At 38.3% G+C, this 18,522-nt stretch overlaps 1 protein-coding gene across 1 annotated transcript in view; it reads left to right on the forward strand.

Annotated features, from left to right (window-relative positions):
* Window positions 1–6,274: 6,274 nt before the first annotated feature.
* The window catches only part of LOC122080042 (cullin-4), a 53,755-nt gene continuing 41,507 nt past the window's right edge, over window positions 6,275–18,522 (forward strand). Inside the window, exon 1 of the mRNA XM_042646911.1 lies at window positions 6,275–6,841. Within this exon, the coding sequence (XP_042502845.1) occupies window positions 6,478–6,841 (364 nt within the window). The 5' untranslated portion in view covers window positions 6,275–6,477. The remainder of the gene's footprint in view (window positions 6,842–18,522) is intronic.

An 18,522-nucleotide genomic window follows, 5' to 3' on the forward strand; every position in this document is an offset into this window, starting at 1 on the left:
AGCTATTACTTGACACTAACCACAACTTCCTCCGCCTCATCCCTAAAAAAATGTATGACTTCAAACCTATCTCCCTCTACAATCTCCTATAAAAATTCATTGCCAAAATTATTGCCAATTGTCTTTAGAAAGTTCTTGACTCCTTCATTAGTACCAATCGGTCCACTTTTAACTTCAGGAGATGAATTGTTGATAACATTATATCGTGTCATAAGATTGTCAGAGTGTTCGATCAAAAACCCCATTCATCTATAGCGCTTCTGAAGAATGACATTTATAAAGTTTTCGACTCTCAAATGAGACTTCAATAACTTAAGAGCCTCACTTTAGATGTCTACCCTTTAATATTTGTCCACTGGATCTATTCTTGTATTTTCTCCCCCTGCTTCTCTGTTATTATCAGTGGAAGCCTTGTCGGTTACTTTCCATCTTCTACGGGTATTAGGCAGGTTGCCCCCTTTCCCTTTAATTTTATCACTTGCCCTCGAGATGCTTACCATATCCATCAAATCGTCCACTAACTTTTACTTCTTCCCCATCCCCAAATGCAAATTTCTTTTGCTTACCCACCTACCCATAGCCAATGATCTCATGATTTTATCTAAGGCTGACCTCCTCTTCATCTTTTCCATCAAGTCCTCCATCCACCCCTTTAAAGGCTTTTTGGGTCTCCACATCAACCTCCTTAAATCTCACCTCTTCCATATTGGGGTCTCCGAAGCTTCTAAAGCCCACCTCCTTGAGCTAATCAGATTCTCTCTAGGTACTTTCCCGGTCAAATAGCTAAATCTCCCTCTTATCGTTGTGAGCCTTGTAACACCTTAATCTAACTCTTATATTCCTACTTGTGAATAGGTAAGAAGATAAAAAAAATAGAGGAAACTAATACTGGCATGGTTGGCAGCAGTGGAGTGCTAGAAAGGCAGAAGTGACCCCACCTGCTCCTGTTCAACCTATCAATATCACTGGAGAACTCATCAGGAGGTGTGGACAAAAAGGCAAATTTAATCATGAGACTAGACACAGGAAGGTAAGGTAAAAAGGAAAAAGGGGACCACATTTGCTGCCAATCGATAGGTTCAAACCGGCCAGCCGGTCAGACTAGCAAAATACAGATTTCTAGGTTTTAGCACTGTGGGGCCCGCACCTCTGTTGTGCAATTCCCTATTATACCTTTATGGAAAGAGACCTAATTGAGGTATAAAATACATATTTTAGGCCAATAAATAGAAAAGGAAAATTAAATTTTACAAATTTAATTACATATTAGTTTAATTAGCTATTAGATATATCTATCTATGTACTCTATAAAATGACGTACTGGTGTTTTTTAGCAAACTTTACCATCGGACCCAAATGCCCCCATTTACTACTTAAATTACTACTAATGTCCCAAATTGTTTTCTTAATTTCATTTACTTTCCTAATTAATTTCTTTATTAATTAGTAACTCCCACACCCTCTTTATCCCTCTCTTCCCTAAATGTGGAGGAGGAAAATTCTCTCTCTCTCCCCACTATCCATAATTATCTCACTCATATTATCATACTATCATACTATTATATAAGTGCATGTACTCATGCTTCATCTTTATTTTTTTTTCTTATATTTGTTGGTATCCTTTGATTTTTTTTTTTTTGGCATAATTATATATTTTCTATAAAATATATAGAAAAGAAGAATAGTATCCCCCAAATTTCTTTTTTAATTTCATTTATTTTCCTAATTAATTTCTTTATTAATTAGTAACTCCCATATAATATATAATTATATATCATATATTATATAATATTTCACACAAACACACACACTAATTAATATTATTTCACCACACATGCATTTGCACGTGCGCTTTAACATATATATATATATATATATAGTGGCCAGCAAAATAGACCCTTAAGTCTGTTTGGGCTGCCTTGTATAAGGGAATTAAGGGCTGAGAACTCACCCAAATCGTTGGTTGTTTGTACCAGTAAAGGGAAGAAGAAAGAAAGGAGAAGAAGAAGAAAAGAGAAGGAAGAACGGAAGAAAGAGAAGCGAGGAAGGAACTGACTCACCTCAGGTTGCTATTGGATTGGTAATGCACCCAAGTGAATGAACTCACTGCTGTAGTAGGGTTAGATAGGTAATTTTACATGAATTTGGTAGTTAGGGTTTTGGGTGTTACCTAATTGGAGGCAACTAGGGTGTCTCTGTGCATTGAATAGATGTCCAATAGGGAAGACCTCAATCCTAGAGAGGTCTCAGGGACCCAACTGGCTTGGAATTTATCCCTGTGAACCCTAGAACATAGAATTTTCACCACCCATGTGAAATTCTGTACAATAAGAGTTGGAATAAGGCCAATTAAATTGGGAAATTTCTGCTAGAACTCATAAGCAAAATTTTATTCAATTTCATAACTTGGAATTTATAAGAACTGGTTTGAAATTTTCCTTGAAACTTATTGCCAAGCTTGACTAGGGTTAGAATACAGATTTCGTTACTGTAATATTATTGATCTAACCTTAGTTAGGTGATTTGTTTAGGGGAAAAAGGGATCAATTCTTCAGAACTCATCAAAGCTATATTAATTTCTGAAATTTATGTAGAAATTGAATACCTTAGTTAGGATTAGTGAATTGGAAGCTTGAATTGGGTTAACCTGACATCTAACACCTCTACTAATTTGTAGTGAGTAATAGCAATCCAGAATGAAGAAATGTCCTAATTTGATCCTAACAGGAAGAGTAAAATATGGTACAGCAAAGGCTGAATCGAATTCTGCAGAAGATAGGGGAACCGGTAGGTCCCAACCAGGCAACCTGTCGATTTGGGTTCCAGTAGCCAAAACTTCTGTATAAATGGTCAGCGGGCTTTGAACTATGTTTTGGAAGCTATACATATAATATTTGAATGAAAAAGGGAACCTAGAGAAGCAGAGTACATTCCTTAAAACTTTAAAATCCCAAGTGGATTGTTGATGCGATTCTGGGACATCCTACCTAAGTGTGGGACCCACTAGTGGTTTCCCTATGTGTGACCCCAATAGTGAAGGAAGTTGGTACCCTAGACTATACAGTGAAGAACAATCATATGCCCAAGTAAATTTAGGAATTGGGATGATGTACTTAGGCAGATTGGGTAGAATCGTTGGATTATATTTTGAAAATAATGGTTTAAATATCTTTTGAAATAGGGAATATAAGTTGCAGTGAGGGAATCTAATCGAATTGAATAACTAAATTTCAAAAATTTGGACACCAAGGTGAGTGGGTGCCCTGACTTGTTTTGTAGAGTGTTTATCATTTTAATTCTTGCTTGTGACTCATGCATTATGATTGCGTGTATATAATTATCATTATTATTCTAACACTGACTCATGGAACGTGAAGTTGGAACAGGTAAGGCAGGTAAGATGGGACATTGATAGGTGCCCAATGGTCACTGTATGCATGTTGTGAATGGTTGATGATTGAATATGAATCGTGTAGAAATTATGGAGTAGGTTATCACCACCCGAGTGATACAACCCCTTGTTAGTAGGGGGATAGGTATTGACTAATCCTGACCCGTGGCTGTCTAATTAGCAGTACACTTTCGTGGTATGACGTACTATACCTATAGATGGATTGCAGTGGGGTACGACGTACTGTACACTTGACTGCTCGGGGTTACTAACCTAGTGCTTAACTGGGGGACCGATGTTCTTTCTAGGACTGGCTAACTCTTGCCTGCAATGAGCTTGTATTCCTAAGGCCCAACGTACTGGTAAGGAATACCACCTATGTTGTGTAACACTATACCGCTGATTTCAGACTTAGTAATGGAATAGGAAGTAGTGTAACTTAAAATGAATTCATGAGCATCATATAAGGTGTGGAGCATGCATTGCATCATTTGTATTGTGTTTGTTTGCTTGCCCCCACCCCCTCATTAAGCATGACGTGCTTACCCCTCTTGATTTACTTTTCTAGATGAAGAGATCGATGTTTTGCTGACTGCCAGTTTTGATCATGAGACAGTGGCCTTAGATTACTTAGCCAATTTTCTGAGGAATATGATAGAATATTTCGATGCCTTTTGTGTTTATATTTTCCCTGATGCGAACTCTGATGTATATAGTCTGCTCTAAAATACTATAATGGTCTAAATATTCTTTTTGTAAGGTATATGACTTTATCTAGATAACTGTAAATATAATACATCACTTAGTGACACTGGGATTGATGTAATATATCTCACTGATGGACTGTTTATATTTATATGACCTCTGATCTTTAGTTGAGTTATTGTGGTGTTATGATCTGCCCTAGTTTAGATCATCTTGAATCAGGCTGATTGGATACGGTGAGGTGTCCAGTGCCGCATACCTTGGTCAATTGAAGGTAGGGTGTGATGAACCTAGTTGCCCATACTTGCACCCCCATGTTCAACCTCATACGGAAAATGCTCCTGCTATAGAAAGACAAAACTTATTTTCTACGTTGTGTGCCTGGAGCTCGTCAGATCCATGCTCTAATATATGTACCTATATTGGGATGGTGTCTTCGTCCTCCCTCAATCCACCATCAAGGCCATTGAGTCGCTCCTTTGCATTTTCCTTTATAAAATGGTTGATTCAACAAACTTCCTCCATCCATTGTGTTGGGCCTCTATTTTTCTTTTTAAATCTAAAAGAGGTTGGGTTTGCGACGAATCAAAGAGGTTAATGTGGCAAACATCCTCATGCTCATATGTAAGCATAACAATATAATGGGTCTCTTGGGTTTACTCCTCCCCCCTCAAGAATGACTCCGTTTGGAATACTTTCATCGTCAGAGACGCTTCTTGGGTCTGATACAAAATCCTTAGCACTAGGCCTATTGGCAATGGAACCTCAACCTACCTTTGGCTTAATCCCTAGTACCCTTGAACTATTCTCCTTTCTATTGTTAACCTCAGTGCTATTTACTACTCTGGCTTGGTTAGGAATGCTTCCATCGCTTTTATCATCTCTAATGGTGTATGGTCCCCTCTCCCTCTACTCCCTTTTAGTTGATATTTGGTTTGCTACCATCATGGAAGATAATAAAAAATCTCCTGGCTTCCCTCCCCTGCTTAGGATTTGGTCAGATCCAAAGGCCCCTTGTCCCTCTATGCAAAATAGTCCGGTTTCAAGGCTATATCTATAGCCACAACTTCACAAATTGGCATGCTATCTCCAACTGCCTCTCTATGTAGTCCTTCCTCATCGACCAACATATTCATGTCCCTCCCTCTTGCTGTCTTTGCTTGAATGGTACTGAATATGCTGATCATTTCTTTTTCTCTTGCTCCTTTTCCTCTATCATCTGGAAGAGGGCCCGTAGTCATTGTTGGACTTCAAGTAGAAGATTTTTCCTCCGTACTAGAGAATAGACCTTGGTCGATATGTCTTTTGCTGCTTCCTCTATATGTGATATTGCTAGGAAGCTTGTCTTTTGCGCTACCATCAATCATATTTAGATGGAGCATAATCTTCGTAGATAGACTTTCAACTCTTGATCATATGACAAGATTTGGAATGTTATCTTCTTCGAAGTTAGCTTGCTTCTCTCCCTCCTCATCCTATAAGGCATTCCCCAAGGGACATGCTGGTGATGACGTTGCTTCTTTTCTTGGTTTGTGTTTCCCCCCTTTTTATTTGTAGGATTTGTTACCCTTTGATTGACTTGACATCTGCATCTTCCCCCCTTCCCCCCTTCCCCCCTTCCCCCCTTCGCCTTGTGCTCTTGTATTCTCTTGTTCCTCTCTTTTTGGTAACATATCTTTTATGAAAAAGGGTTCCCTAAAAGACAATGGCATGGGGGTCGCATTTCAGCCTATTATAGGGGTGAAGCAATAATTTCACCATCCTTTGTGTTGGCATGAGGGCCACACCTCAGCCTATCATAAGGGTGGGATTGTCATTTCATCACCCATTGTGTCTGGACATAGGAGACACGCTGCCTTTTAGGTTACTTTTCATTTTTTATTCATCCCAAAAATAATACGAATAAGATTCCTAAGATGCAGGATCTGTGCATTAAACTTCTCGTATAATGTACTTATGTACATGAGATAGAGCCGGGTCATGGTAGGCTGGGTCCGATGGGGCTGGATTCAATCAATGGCTTCAAACCAGGCTTGAGCTGCCGGGACTGAGCTGGGTTTAACCCAACTCAGGCCCTGAAATTTTCAGGCCGCCTTCAGGTGGGTTCGGGCTGGCGACATTTGCGCCCCTACTTCTCGTGTCACCTGTGACCCGATCGCAGTTCGCATCCATCGCCTAGCCTTGCTGGGGTTGGGCCTCCCCTTACCAAACCCACACAATGAAAAAAAAAACCAAAACAAAAGAAATTCTCTGAAATTCTCATTTCTTTCGATTCCTCTTCATCCGTTTGTCTCCGCTCCTCTCTCTCTCTCTCTCGCTTTCGCTCTTGCTCAGTCGATTACCATATCTGAAGCCAATTACGATGCGCTTCTGATTGATTGATGTCTCAGTCTCACCACAACAAGCGCCCGAACTGTAACAGCAGCAGCAGCGGCGGCGGCGGTGGTGGTGGTGGCCCTTTTCAGATCATGAAGAAAGCCAAGTCGCAGCCTGTGACTTGTTCCATAGAGAAGAACGGCATTCATCAGCAACAACAGCAGCAGAATCAGAATCATTTCGTTAGTGAAATCGATGAGACCTCGATGATTGTTGATGAGGATCTCAAGGCTGATGCTTCCGATGTATCTCCCATGGCCCTCGGTGTTGGCTGTAGCGGTACGCCTACAGGTGTGGCTGCCAATTTGTCAAGAAAGAAGGCCACGCCGCCTCAGCCTGCGAAGAAACTCGTTATCAAGCTTGTCAAAGGTACGCCATTAAGTTTCAGTCTAGTGTCAGGGTTTGTTTTTTGTAAAGGTTCATACTTTCTTACTGCATCAATTCGTAGAAGGAAAAATTTCTTGTTTCGCATCATAGAGAATCCACTGCCCTTTACAAGCTTTTGTATTTGCATGATCTAGTCGTAGGAATCGGGGTAGAAGATGCTGCAATCGTGTGTTGTACAAATGTGGCTGACAGTATCGGGTCAATGTTGTTTATAATGGGAGACAATTCCTGCTGCCAAATGGTGGTATGGCTCTTGTTATTGTGGAAAGGTGGCGCTAAGGATTGATTCTGTAGTGGGATCTGTTTTTCTTGTCTGTTCTTATAGGCACCTGAGAGGGCCCCTGGACTTACGATTCCGATAAATTTTTTTTTTTTTTTTTTTTTTGGGGGGGGTGTTGTTGGGCGGGGGATCAGCAACAACAAGCTTCAAACATTGGCCTACGAATTTGGGCATTCGGCGGCTGTTAATGTATAGTATCCCTTGGTTCTGTAGACAACAAATTTTCACTTTATGGGCTACTGCTTTTCATGGGTCACTGTTTAAATGCTAATTAGGTAATGTGCGGGAGAAGTCAGGAATCTAGCTAATGGTTTATTTGTAAGGCGGATTCACTGGAACTAATCTACTGAATATCACTCCCAGTCCCTGCAATGTAAAAGCTGATAGGGGTGGTGTAATATCACTTTTAATTCATTCTTACCATCTAAGAGGAGGGGACAAAGGATGTGAATTGTGAATTAGTTATTTTGTTTTTAAAATTTTCCACTATTAGAAATCATTTCTTATGCATTTCCATTCGCTGAAAAGCAAGTATTTGATTGGGCCTGCACACCTCAGACCAGTTTTAGTTTCCTAGTTGTTACCAATTTGTTATGGGCAAAACCTCAAGAGGTAATTTTCCCTCTCAACTCACCAAAGAAGGTTCAAATGTTAAATAAGGTTTTAGTTTCAACTCCTACAGTGCATGTTGGGCTTGTTTTGTTAACATGAACGGCATTTCTATTTTGGTTCTGAACCTTTAGGTTCTAACTCCCATTTTGAATTTGATACCCATAATGAATTCCATATCCACATTACGTATTGCATTTTGGACATTGTCAGCTTATCTGGTGTTGAATATATATATATATATATATCTATATATTGAGTGAAATTGTTAGTGGTGATTACTAAAATAACATTTAGGATGTACTAGAATAATTTGGGGTTGTGGTTATATTATAACAATATAATCATGCTACCAATACTAGATTATGTGGTAAATGAAAGTCTTGTCTCCTTCAGGTAGTTGAATTGGATTTTATAGCTCAATTTATTTAATTCAAATAGAAGGAGAATACCTGAAACCCTGATGGATGACAATATGAATGCCTAAGGATATTGAGGTTTACAAAATAGGGGGATAGCACAACCATCGTTGGAAATCTGGTTTTAGATGTGAAACTACTACCATTTATGCAGTGCTCCTTCTTGTTCTGTTTCCCCATCTCTGCGATTGTCTTTCAAACCGGGAGAAATGAATGAATGGCAAACTATGGGAGCTTCTTCCTTTCCTTCTGAGAATCCCGTGATAGGCAGGGGCGTGGGATCCACCCTATGGGAAATGACGCTTCTGTTATGGCAGTGGGTGCAGTGTGAGTAGTGGAAGAAATCATGCTTGGGGGAGAGAGTGAGTGGCTTGCAGTGCTTTCAGAGGGCAGAAATCTGGTTTTATATGTGAAACTACTATAGAATTTTAGTCTCTTCAAACAAAATAGAATCTTGAAACTTATTTGAATTCAAGAACAATTTCCAACTTTACATATCAAGATTTGTTTTGACATATAAAGAAAATCTGAAATCTTAGAAAGCCCTAATTTGAGATAAGAAATCAAATTTAGAAACCTGATAGGGTCAAATCAATTAAATGAATCTACAATAACAACAACAACAACAACAACAACAACAAACTCAGCCTTATCCCAACTTAATGAGGTCGGCTACATGGATCCATGCAAAACAAAGTAGGGAAAACTTAGGTCCAAACAAAAAAAAAAAAAAAAAAAAAAAAAAAAGGGGGGGGGGAATGAAGAGATGCAAAAAGAGGGAAGGGAAATGAGATTAGAAATGAAACATGAAAAATGAAAAATAAAAAAAGAAGGAAAGAAAAGAATGAAAAATGAAAGTTGAAAGATGAGAAAGTAAGAGGTAAGAGTCGTAGCCTAGTAAGTCAAGAGAATTTCAACTAAATGGGGTTGGCTACATGAATCCTTGCCCATCCGAGGTCATACATGGGACAAGACCTAGAGTCTCCTATGGTCATTTTAGGTCTGCCCCTGGAATCAGATCACTCTTTTTTATTGGGGCATCCTTAGGCGTCCGTTGAACATGACCATGCCAACCTCAAATGATTTTGTTTGAGCTTATCAACGATCAGGGCAACTCCTAATACATTTATTCCTTACTTTATCATTCCCAAGTTTGTCATACACCCATCTCAACATCCTCATCTTTGTTGCACATAGCTTCTCAGACACTTCTTAACTGCCCAACGTTCTGCCCCATAAATCGACGATGGACTTAGAAAAAAAAAAAATCTTTTGATTTGATTCCCTTTGGATTTAGAAACAATTTCTTTTGTATTAGCTAACTTCTAATTTTATATTAGTTTCCATTTTAAATTAGTTACCATTTTGATACTTTGAGTTTTTTTTATAAGCCATGTAATTCACTAGTAAAGACAGATTTGAAGTTTTTGGAATGAAATAATTTGAACGACTGGTTTAATGGCTGATGACTGTGATTGTGTGACCCCCCTGCTTTTCTTCTTCTTCTTCCTTACATTCTTCATCTTCCTCTGTAGTTCTTCTTTTCTTCTTCTTCTTCTTCTTTTCTCTTTCTCTTTTCTGGTTGTATTCCCTTTCTCTGTTATTGGGCGGTAGTTGCAGTCCCAAAGGAAGTGGATCGATCTCTTTCATGAGAGATCTGTTTGAGTCAAGCCTTTGATCGAAGGTAGACCTTCCCTGGGCGACACAAATCCTAGAACATCCCCTTCCAAAACTGGGTTTTGCTGTGAAGAAATCCAAATCAGATTCAGGTCTGACTTTGCCATCGCCATATCCAGTTGTAGGCTCGAAACCCGTCAGATCTGGACTTTCCAGGGCTTCTGGTGTTGGAATCTTGGAGGACCTGTTGTTGTCACCCTACGCCTGATATTTCAGGCCAAACTGAGACTGATCGGCTGAGTTCCATCGAATTGAAGCTTCTCACTATCGTCTGCCCTGTTTTGGCCAAGAAAGAAGAAGCCCCAATCGCGAGTTAGTGTTTATTCCCCTTTACTTTGATTTCCTATTTTACCCTTTTGTTTGCCTTGAAATCTCCCTTATCCCTTACCTCTATTTTTGCTTCCTAGTTTAATCCCAGCAAATAATTCAAATTCCCTTTACTTCCCATCTCCCAAGTAGCCCATTATAATTTCTGTTTATTTACAAGACTGCCACTGCATCTTGGTTATTTAGTTCCCTTTATTTGGGTGGGCCATCAAGCGATCCGATTCCTATTCTTGGACCTCGGATCAGCATCAAGTGGTATCAAAGCGAATTTTCCTGCAATTTTCTAACCATGGCAAGTCACATCACCAATGCTGAGTTACACAAATTGTATCGCGAGTTAGCCGAGAACCAATAGAATAATGATGCTAGGCTTGAGAGGACTGAAGTCAAGTTTGATAAGTTTATGGAAGAGATGATTGCCTTTATGAAGAGGTCCGACAAGCGAGCTAAAGAAGGATCCTCTACATCACCTCCTCAGCTCAACACTTTACGGATCGAAGATACACCTCAGAGGCAGCAACTTGATCCAGTTGTTCCCCAGGATGTTACTCGGCAATTTTTCGACAGAGATTATGGCATCAAAGTTGAGGTTCCCGAGTTCAGTGGTGAAAAGGGACCTGAGGAATTTCTTGACTGGCTTATCAAAGTGGAGAGAATGCGTATAAGTATCTTCCAGACGTGAAGAAGTGTGAACTCATCATTACCAAGTTTATTGGGTATGCATGTTCATGGTGGGATGATGTACTACATGCAAGGTTTGTCAGAAAACTTGGACCCGTTACCAATTGGGAGGTCATGAAGCAAATCCTGACTGAAAAATTTGTTCCTCTTAATTATGAAAAGGTAATATTCTATAAATTACTTAACTTGCAACTAGGGAACAAAGATGTAGATTCCTACACCCTCGAATTCCACAAACTGTCATCAAGGTGTCGACTTCAGGAGACAGACCAGCAACGGGAGATGCGATATATCAGTGGGTTAAGTATTGAAATTCGACTTGATTTGGCTAACACTGATTTCAGGTCTGTTGATGTGGCAGCAGCTCATGCGAAGACAGCTGAAGAGAAGTCCATTTATTGGAAGGGTATGCTCAAGACTTCTTCAGTTTATAGACCTCCACCACGTATGGAGGAAAAGAAGCCTGAAGCTCGCAGAGTTGAAGAAAAAGGGCCAGAGTTCAACAAGGATAGTGTTGGGGTGAAGAATATCATATGCCATAGTTGTGGCGAGAAGGGTCACTATTCCCATAAGTGTCCCAACAGGACTCGTTCTGTGAACGTAGCAGAGAAGCAGCCGACAGAGAAGAGTGAAGATGAATCTCATTTATATCCTTATCCCCTCGAGGACGATGATATTGTCGATGATGAAGATGAGGATGTAGAAGCTCATTCAGCTATCATTTCATCCTTTTCGAATAGACTAGTTGATAAGGCTCCTCTCTTCAGACAGAAGGGTACTCTCCTGCACGGCTCTGACCATACTGATGTTCATGCAGTTGTTGATACTGGGGCAGAAGCAAACTTCATATCTGCTAAATTTGTTCGAGCACACAACCTTTCACAGAAGCAGCTTTTCAAGAAGATTCACGTGCGAGGGTTTGGACCCACAGCTCGAGAAGAGGCCACTGTAGTTGTTCGAGTACACTTACAGTTTGGGCCGATACAGTACCATGTCACCTGTTTAGTCACCCCATTGGCACACTGCGACATTCTTCTAGGGCGACCTTGGTAGCGACATGCAGGCATTCTCTATGATGGCGCACGGAACACCATCAAGGTGAAGCAAGAAGGTCGTACGTACTTAATGAGGCCACATGCATTATCAGACATGCCACGTCATCGACTGACTCCTGCTCTAGAGACACGTCAGCCTACTCTCCCTCTTGGTGTTATATTTCCATCTCCTACTTCGAGATACGTGCCACCTCATCAGCGGGCAACTTACAAGGATATCTTGGGAGCACGACCTAACTCGACGGAATCGAGTTCTTCTAAGACCGGGAGAGCTGATGCAATTGCACGATGGACTTAGAAAAAAAAATCTTTTGATTTGATTCTCTTTGGATTTAGAAACAATTTCTTTTGTATTAACTAGTTTCTAATTTTATATTAGTTTTCATTTTAAATTAGTTGCCATTTTGATACTTTGAGTTTTTTTTATAAGCCATGTAATTCACTAGTAAAGACAGATTTGAAGTTTTTGGAATGAAATAATTTGAACGACTGGTTTGATGGCTGATGACTGTGATTGTGTGACCCCCCTGCTTTTCTTCTTCTTCTTCCTTACATTCTTCATCTTCCTCTGTAGTTCTCTTCTTTTCTTCTTCTTTTTCTTCTTTTCTCTTTTCTGGTTGTATTCCCTTTCTCTGTTATTGGGCGGTAGTTGTAGTCCCAAAGGAAGTGGATCGATCTCTTTCATGAGAGATCTGTTTGAGTCAAGCCTTTGATCGAAGGTAGCCCTTCCCTGGGCGACACAAATCCTAGAACATCCCCTTCCAAAACTGGGTTTTGCTGTGAAGAAATCCAAATCAGATTCAGGTCTGACTTTGCCATCGCCATATCCAGTTGTGGGCTCGAAACCCGTCAGATCTGGACTGTCCAGGGCTTCTGGTGTTGGAATCTTGGAGGACCTGTTGTTGTCACCCTATGCCTGATATTTCAGGCCAAACTGAGACTGATCGGCTGAGTTCCATCGGATTGAAGCTTCTCACTATCGTCTGCCCTGTTTTGGCCAAGAAAGAAGAAGCCCCAATCGCGAGTTAGTGTTTATTCCCCTTTACTTTGATTTCCTATTTTACCCTTTTGTTTGCCTTGAAATCTCCCTTATCCCTTACCTCTATTTTTGCTTCCTAGTTTAATCCCAGCAAATAATTCAAATTCCCTTTACTTCCCATCTCCCAAGTAGCCCATTATAATTTCTGTTTATTTACAAGACTGCCACTGCATCTTGGTTATTTAGTTCCCTTTATTTGGGTGGACCATTAAGCGATCCGATTCCTATTCTTGGACCTCGGATCCGCATCACATAGCCGATCATGCAACAGTCGTATAAAACTTTCCTTTAAGCTTTAGAGGAATATGTCAGTCACACAAAACTTTGGACACACCTCTCCACTTCATCCATCCCACTTTAATTCTCTGTGAAACCTCATCCTCTATGTCACCTTCTTTATTTATGATTGACCCCAGATGTCCATAGTTTTCAAGGCAGAAAGGCGACTGGGGCGTTTGAGGGTCTTCCTAAGCACTTTGGCAATTAGGTGAGAGCATAAGGAGTTGGCTAGGCGAATAAAGTGTTCTATTTTATTTATTTATATTTATGTTTTATTTTATATAACCATTTATTTGGCATAAATAGCATATTAAATATTATATAATTCTACTTATATCCTAAATAAAGATTAAAGATTCATACTAATGCAACATATTTATTAATAACAAATAAATAAAGTGAATAAACTAAAAAATCATTAAGCGACATCAAGTTATAGAAAATCAACATTAAGCCACATCAAATCATTAAAAATCAACATTAAGCCACATCAAGTCGTCAAAAATCAACATTAAGCCACATCAAGTCATCAATATTGAACATTAAGTCATAAAAAATCAACATTTAGTGAATTGTTCTTTTTCTCTAATAAGTTAGATTGGTCAAGTGATTTTATTTTTACATGAGACTTTTTGTATAAGGTATAGCACAAACCAGATTTCCAACAAGTCTAGGATTACTTAAATCTGAGTTGTAATAACAAAGTTATGTTAAGCTCAAATTTATTTTAAAGTGCACGAATGCTGTTAAATTCTCTTGAATGAAAATAATTTTATGAACATCAAAACAAAAAATTATTTTATCGGACTTTTGGTTTTTAGTAATGTTCAACCATGATAAGATTTATGAAATTTTCAGAATTGAGAAAAATTCCAACATTTGAAAGTTGAAAATTGTCCCCACAACAAAAAATCCAGTTTTTGTTCTTAGACTGAGGGGTTGACTTTTTTTATCTTTTTGGAATTTGATATTTAAACTATTTGTATTGGATTCAAATAGGGGGTATTTCTTATTTATGTATAATATCTTAAGTAAATATAAAATCATTTACTTGAATGATATTTGGCTTAAATAAGTGCCAAAACAGAAGGCGACAAGCAGTGCACTCTAGGCCCTAGGCAAACCACCTGGACGCCAAGGAGGTGCCTTAACAACTATGTGGATATTTAAAATAGTCGCTTTGTGGTATCTCTCACCTCTCAATTTCCACCGTGTCATTATTAGTTGTAGTGTGACTAAAATTACACATCATATATTCCGTCTTCATTCTACTAATCTTAAAACCTTTTGTTTCCAAGTTTGATTGTCATAGCTGTAACTTAATGTTAATCCTTGCTTTTATCTCATCCACCAAAACGATATCATCGGCGAAGAGTATATACCATGGGACCTTCTCTTGAATGTTCTTGGTTAGTTCATCCATGATAAGTGCAAACAGATAAGGTTTATTCCTGATCTTTGATGTAACCCAATCGTAATTGGGAATTTCTTGTCCTGACCTCGCATTTATCTCACACTAATCACCATGCCCATATACATATCTGTAATTTCATCTACATATTTATTCGACGCCCCTCTTTTCACTAGGACGTGTCAGATTAAGTCTCTAGGGACTCTGTCATAAGCTTTTCCAAGTCAATAAAGACCATATAGAGATCCTTGTTGATATCTCTAAATCAATTAAATGAATCAATAATAGAGATTGATATACCGGATTAGATGGTAAAAGAAACAAAAAATGGAAGAGAAATTAATAATATTGAATCCCATTTACAATGAACTGTAGCTTGAGTTTTGACCATTGAACCTCTAGGACAGAGGAGACCCTTTGATGTAGGACAATAAGGAATATAATCCCCATGATAGCAAATCCCAGCTCAATACTGGAAGGCTACACATATTAGAAAGTTTAAGAAAGAAGATGACAATTCATTTGTGGAAATCTGTTGTGGAGAATTTGAAGATGAAAAGGGAAGAAAAAGGTACCCTTTGCCATGAATGCTGATGGACCTTGTCTATTAGGCCTTCATAGTGGAGAACCATTCTTTTAATCATAAACAAAACATACCTAAATAGACTGGAAAGCCTGAATTGCATGCATATTTATAGGCTTTAGTTCTGGACTGTATTCTTTCACTTCCTAGCCTTACTAAAAAACTTCTAATCACTTTAATTTGGATTTTTGACTTTCCAATGATAGCCCTTAGTAACCTATACTAATCCCAGTTAGAAAAAGAAAATGAATTGACTTACTGACGTAATACTACTAGTTCGCTGGGTCTTAACAATTTAACTCCTTACAACAACAACAACAACAACAATTCAACTTTATCCCAATTCCTAACTGAATGGGGTCGGCTATATGGATCCTTACCCTCTAATCAGCTCTGTTTGAGGTCATACTTGATACGAGGCCTAAGTTATGCATGTCTTTCCTCACCACTTCTCCCATAGTCATTTTAGGTATGCCCTAGCTCTTTTTGCTCATTCAATCTGAATCAAATCACTCTTCTATTCTTGAGCATCTAAAGGCCTTTGTTGAACATGATCATGCCACCTCAAATGATTTTTTCATAGCTTTCAATGTATCGGAGCTACTCCCTATCAGCTCTAATATGACCATTCCTTACTTTATACTTCCTAGTTTTGCCACACATCCTTCTGAATATCCTCATCTCAGCAACATTGAGTTTAACTATATGATGCTTCTTAACTGCTCAACCTTCTGCACCATACAACATAGCCGGTTGTATGACTTCCTGTAAATATTTTCTTTAAATTGTAAGGGAATGCGTCGATCACACAACACTCCAGACGTACCCCTTCACTTCATCCATCATATTTTAATTCTCTATGAAACATCCTCCTCTATATTACCTTTTTTTATTTATGTTTGAACCCAGTTAACTAAAATAATCGCTTTGCAGAATCTCACTCTCATAAATTTTCACCACCTTATTATCCGTTTTATACACCATGTACTTTGTCTTTGATCTACTTATCTTTAAACCTTTCGTTTCCAAGATTGATCTCCATAACTCCAATTTGGCGTTAATCTCTGCTTTTTTTTCATCCACCAAAACAATATCATTCGTAAAAAACATACACCAAGGAACCTCATCTTGAATGTCTCTGGTTATATCATCTATGATAAGCGCAAAAAAATAAGGGCTTAAAGTTGATCCTTGATGTGACCAAATTGCAATTATGAATTCACTACTTTAACCCCCATAGTTCTTACACTAGTCACCACATCATTATACATATCTTTGACTACGTCCACATATTTACTTGAAACACTTCTCTAGTACTTTTCAGATTAACTCTTTAAGGGCTCTGTCATAAGTTTTTCCTAGACCAATAAAGACAATATGGAGATCTTTCTTGCAATCTCTAAATCTTTGCATGAGTTTCCTACATAGTTGACACGGTGCCAAGGCGAACCAAGGCATTGGAGAGCTGCCTAAGCATTCAGGCGCCTGCCTTAAGGAGAACAAGGCAACCAAGTGTTATTTTTTATTTTCACTATTTTCTAACATTATTTAGTATGCTACATATACCTTGTATCATAAAAAATCAACATTAAGCCACATCAAGCCATCAAAAATCAACATTAAGCCACATTAAATCATCAAAGATCAACATTAAGTCACATTAAGTGATAAAAAAATCAACATTTAGAGAAATGCTCTTGTTCTCTAATAAGTTCTATTGGTCAAATGATTTTATTTTTACATGAGACTTTTTGGTATTAGGTATAGTGCAAAACCATCTTTCCAACAAGTCTAATATTACTTAAATATGAGTTGTAATGACAAAATCATGTTCTGGTCAAACTTATTTTAAAGTGCGTGAATGCTGTTAAAATAGCCTGAATGTAAATAATTTTAAAGACATCAAAACAAAAGGTTATTTTACTGGACTTTTGGTTTTTAGCAATGTTTTACCATGATAAGATTTATAGAATTGAAAAAAACCTAAGCATTTGAAAGTTGAAATTGTCCCTACGACAAAAAAAATCCAGTTTTTGTTCTTGGACTGGGGGGTTGACTTTTTATCTTTTTGGATTTGATTTTTAAAATATTTTTATTGGATTCAAATAGGGGGTATTTGCTTATTTATGAATACATTTTTAAGTAAATAAAATAAATAAGTCAAAAAATATAAGGCGGCATGCAGTGTAATAAGGCGATAGACGCCTAGGACCCAGGCAAACCGTTTGGACCCCAAGGCGTCAACAAGTCCAAAATATAAGGCGACATGCAGTGGAATAAGGCGACAGGCGCCTAGAACCCAGGCAAACCGCCTGAATGCCAAGATGTCAATAAGTCCAAATATAACGCGACTTGCGTCTAGGACCCAAGCAAATCGGCTGGACGCCAAGGCGTTTCCTAGACAACTATGGGACTCTCCTAAGTAAATTGCTTCTATCGTGGATCTTCTTGGCATAAAAAGAAATTGGTTCTCTATAATAGACTAATAGTAGTTTCTTGTCTCAAGTGAGTTTCAATAACTCTCTCTTATAATTACATAGAATGACTCATCATTTTTATGTTTCTATAGTTATTACAACTCTGAATATTACCTTTATTTTTATAAATCGGATCAGAACGCTTCTTCTCCATTCATCTGGCATTTTCCTTGTGCTCATAATCTTATTAAACAACTTGGTTATCCAAGATAAACCACAAATTCCTAAACTTTTCCACACTCGGTCCTCATCTAGACTTGGTGCCTGGCTTACTTTTGTCCTCCTTAAAGCTTTTTCTACTTCATGCACCCTAATTTTCGTATATATCTATAGCATGTGGTGTGTTGATGGGTAATGCAGTCTTCCAGGACTATTTGACTTCCAAGTGAACTTAAATTCCCGATGTGCCCAGAATTGGAAAAAAATAGCCATTGCTTGGTATTGTGCTCATTTCACAAGGTTGTGGAAGGAGTTGACTTGATTCAGTCATAACGTATGACTCAAAACGGAAGCTTGCTAGAATCGTGAAAAGGTATTTTAAATACTTTGTACTAGAAATAGTACATTGTGGATTAATAGAAATTGTAAAATTTGTATTACTACAAAAGTAAACAAGTTACAAAACTAGTAAATTAACAGCATTAGAATAAAAATGCTTCTACACCAGATTCTCATTTTGTATGTCCAAACAATATTATACTCCTTAGAACTGGATTAAGGATACATAAAGCCTATGTTTTTACCCCTATAACATTCTTGATTCATTAACGCTTTGACTTTAAGACTCTTAATTTGACTTGAAAACTTGAACATAAAATTATATTCA

Source organism: Macadamia integrifolia, chromosome 1, assembly GCF_013358625.1.
Source record: "Macadamia integrifolia cultivar HAES 741 chromosome 1, SCU_Mint_v3, whole genome shotgun sequence".
Classification (NCBI taxonomy): Eukaryota; Viridiplantae; Streptophyta; class Magnoliopsida; order Proteales; family Proteaceae; genus Macadamia; species Macadamia integrifolia.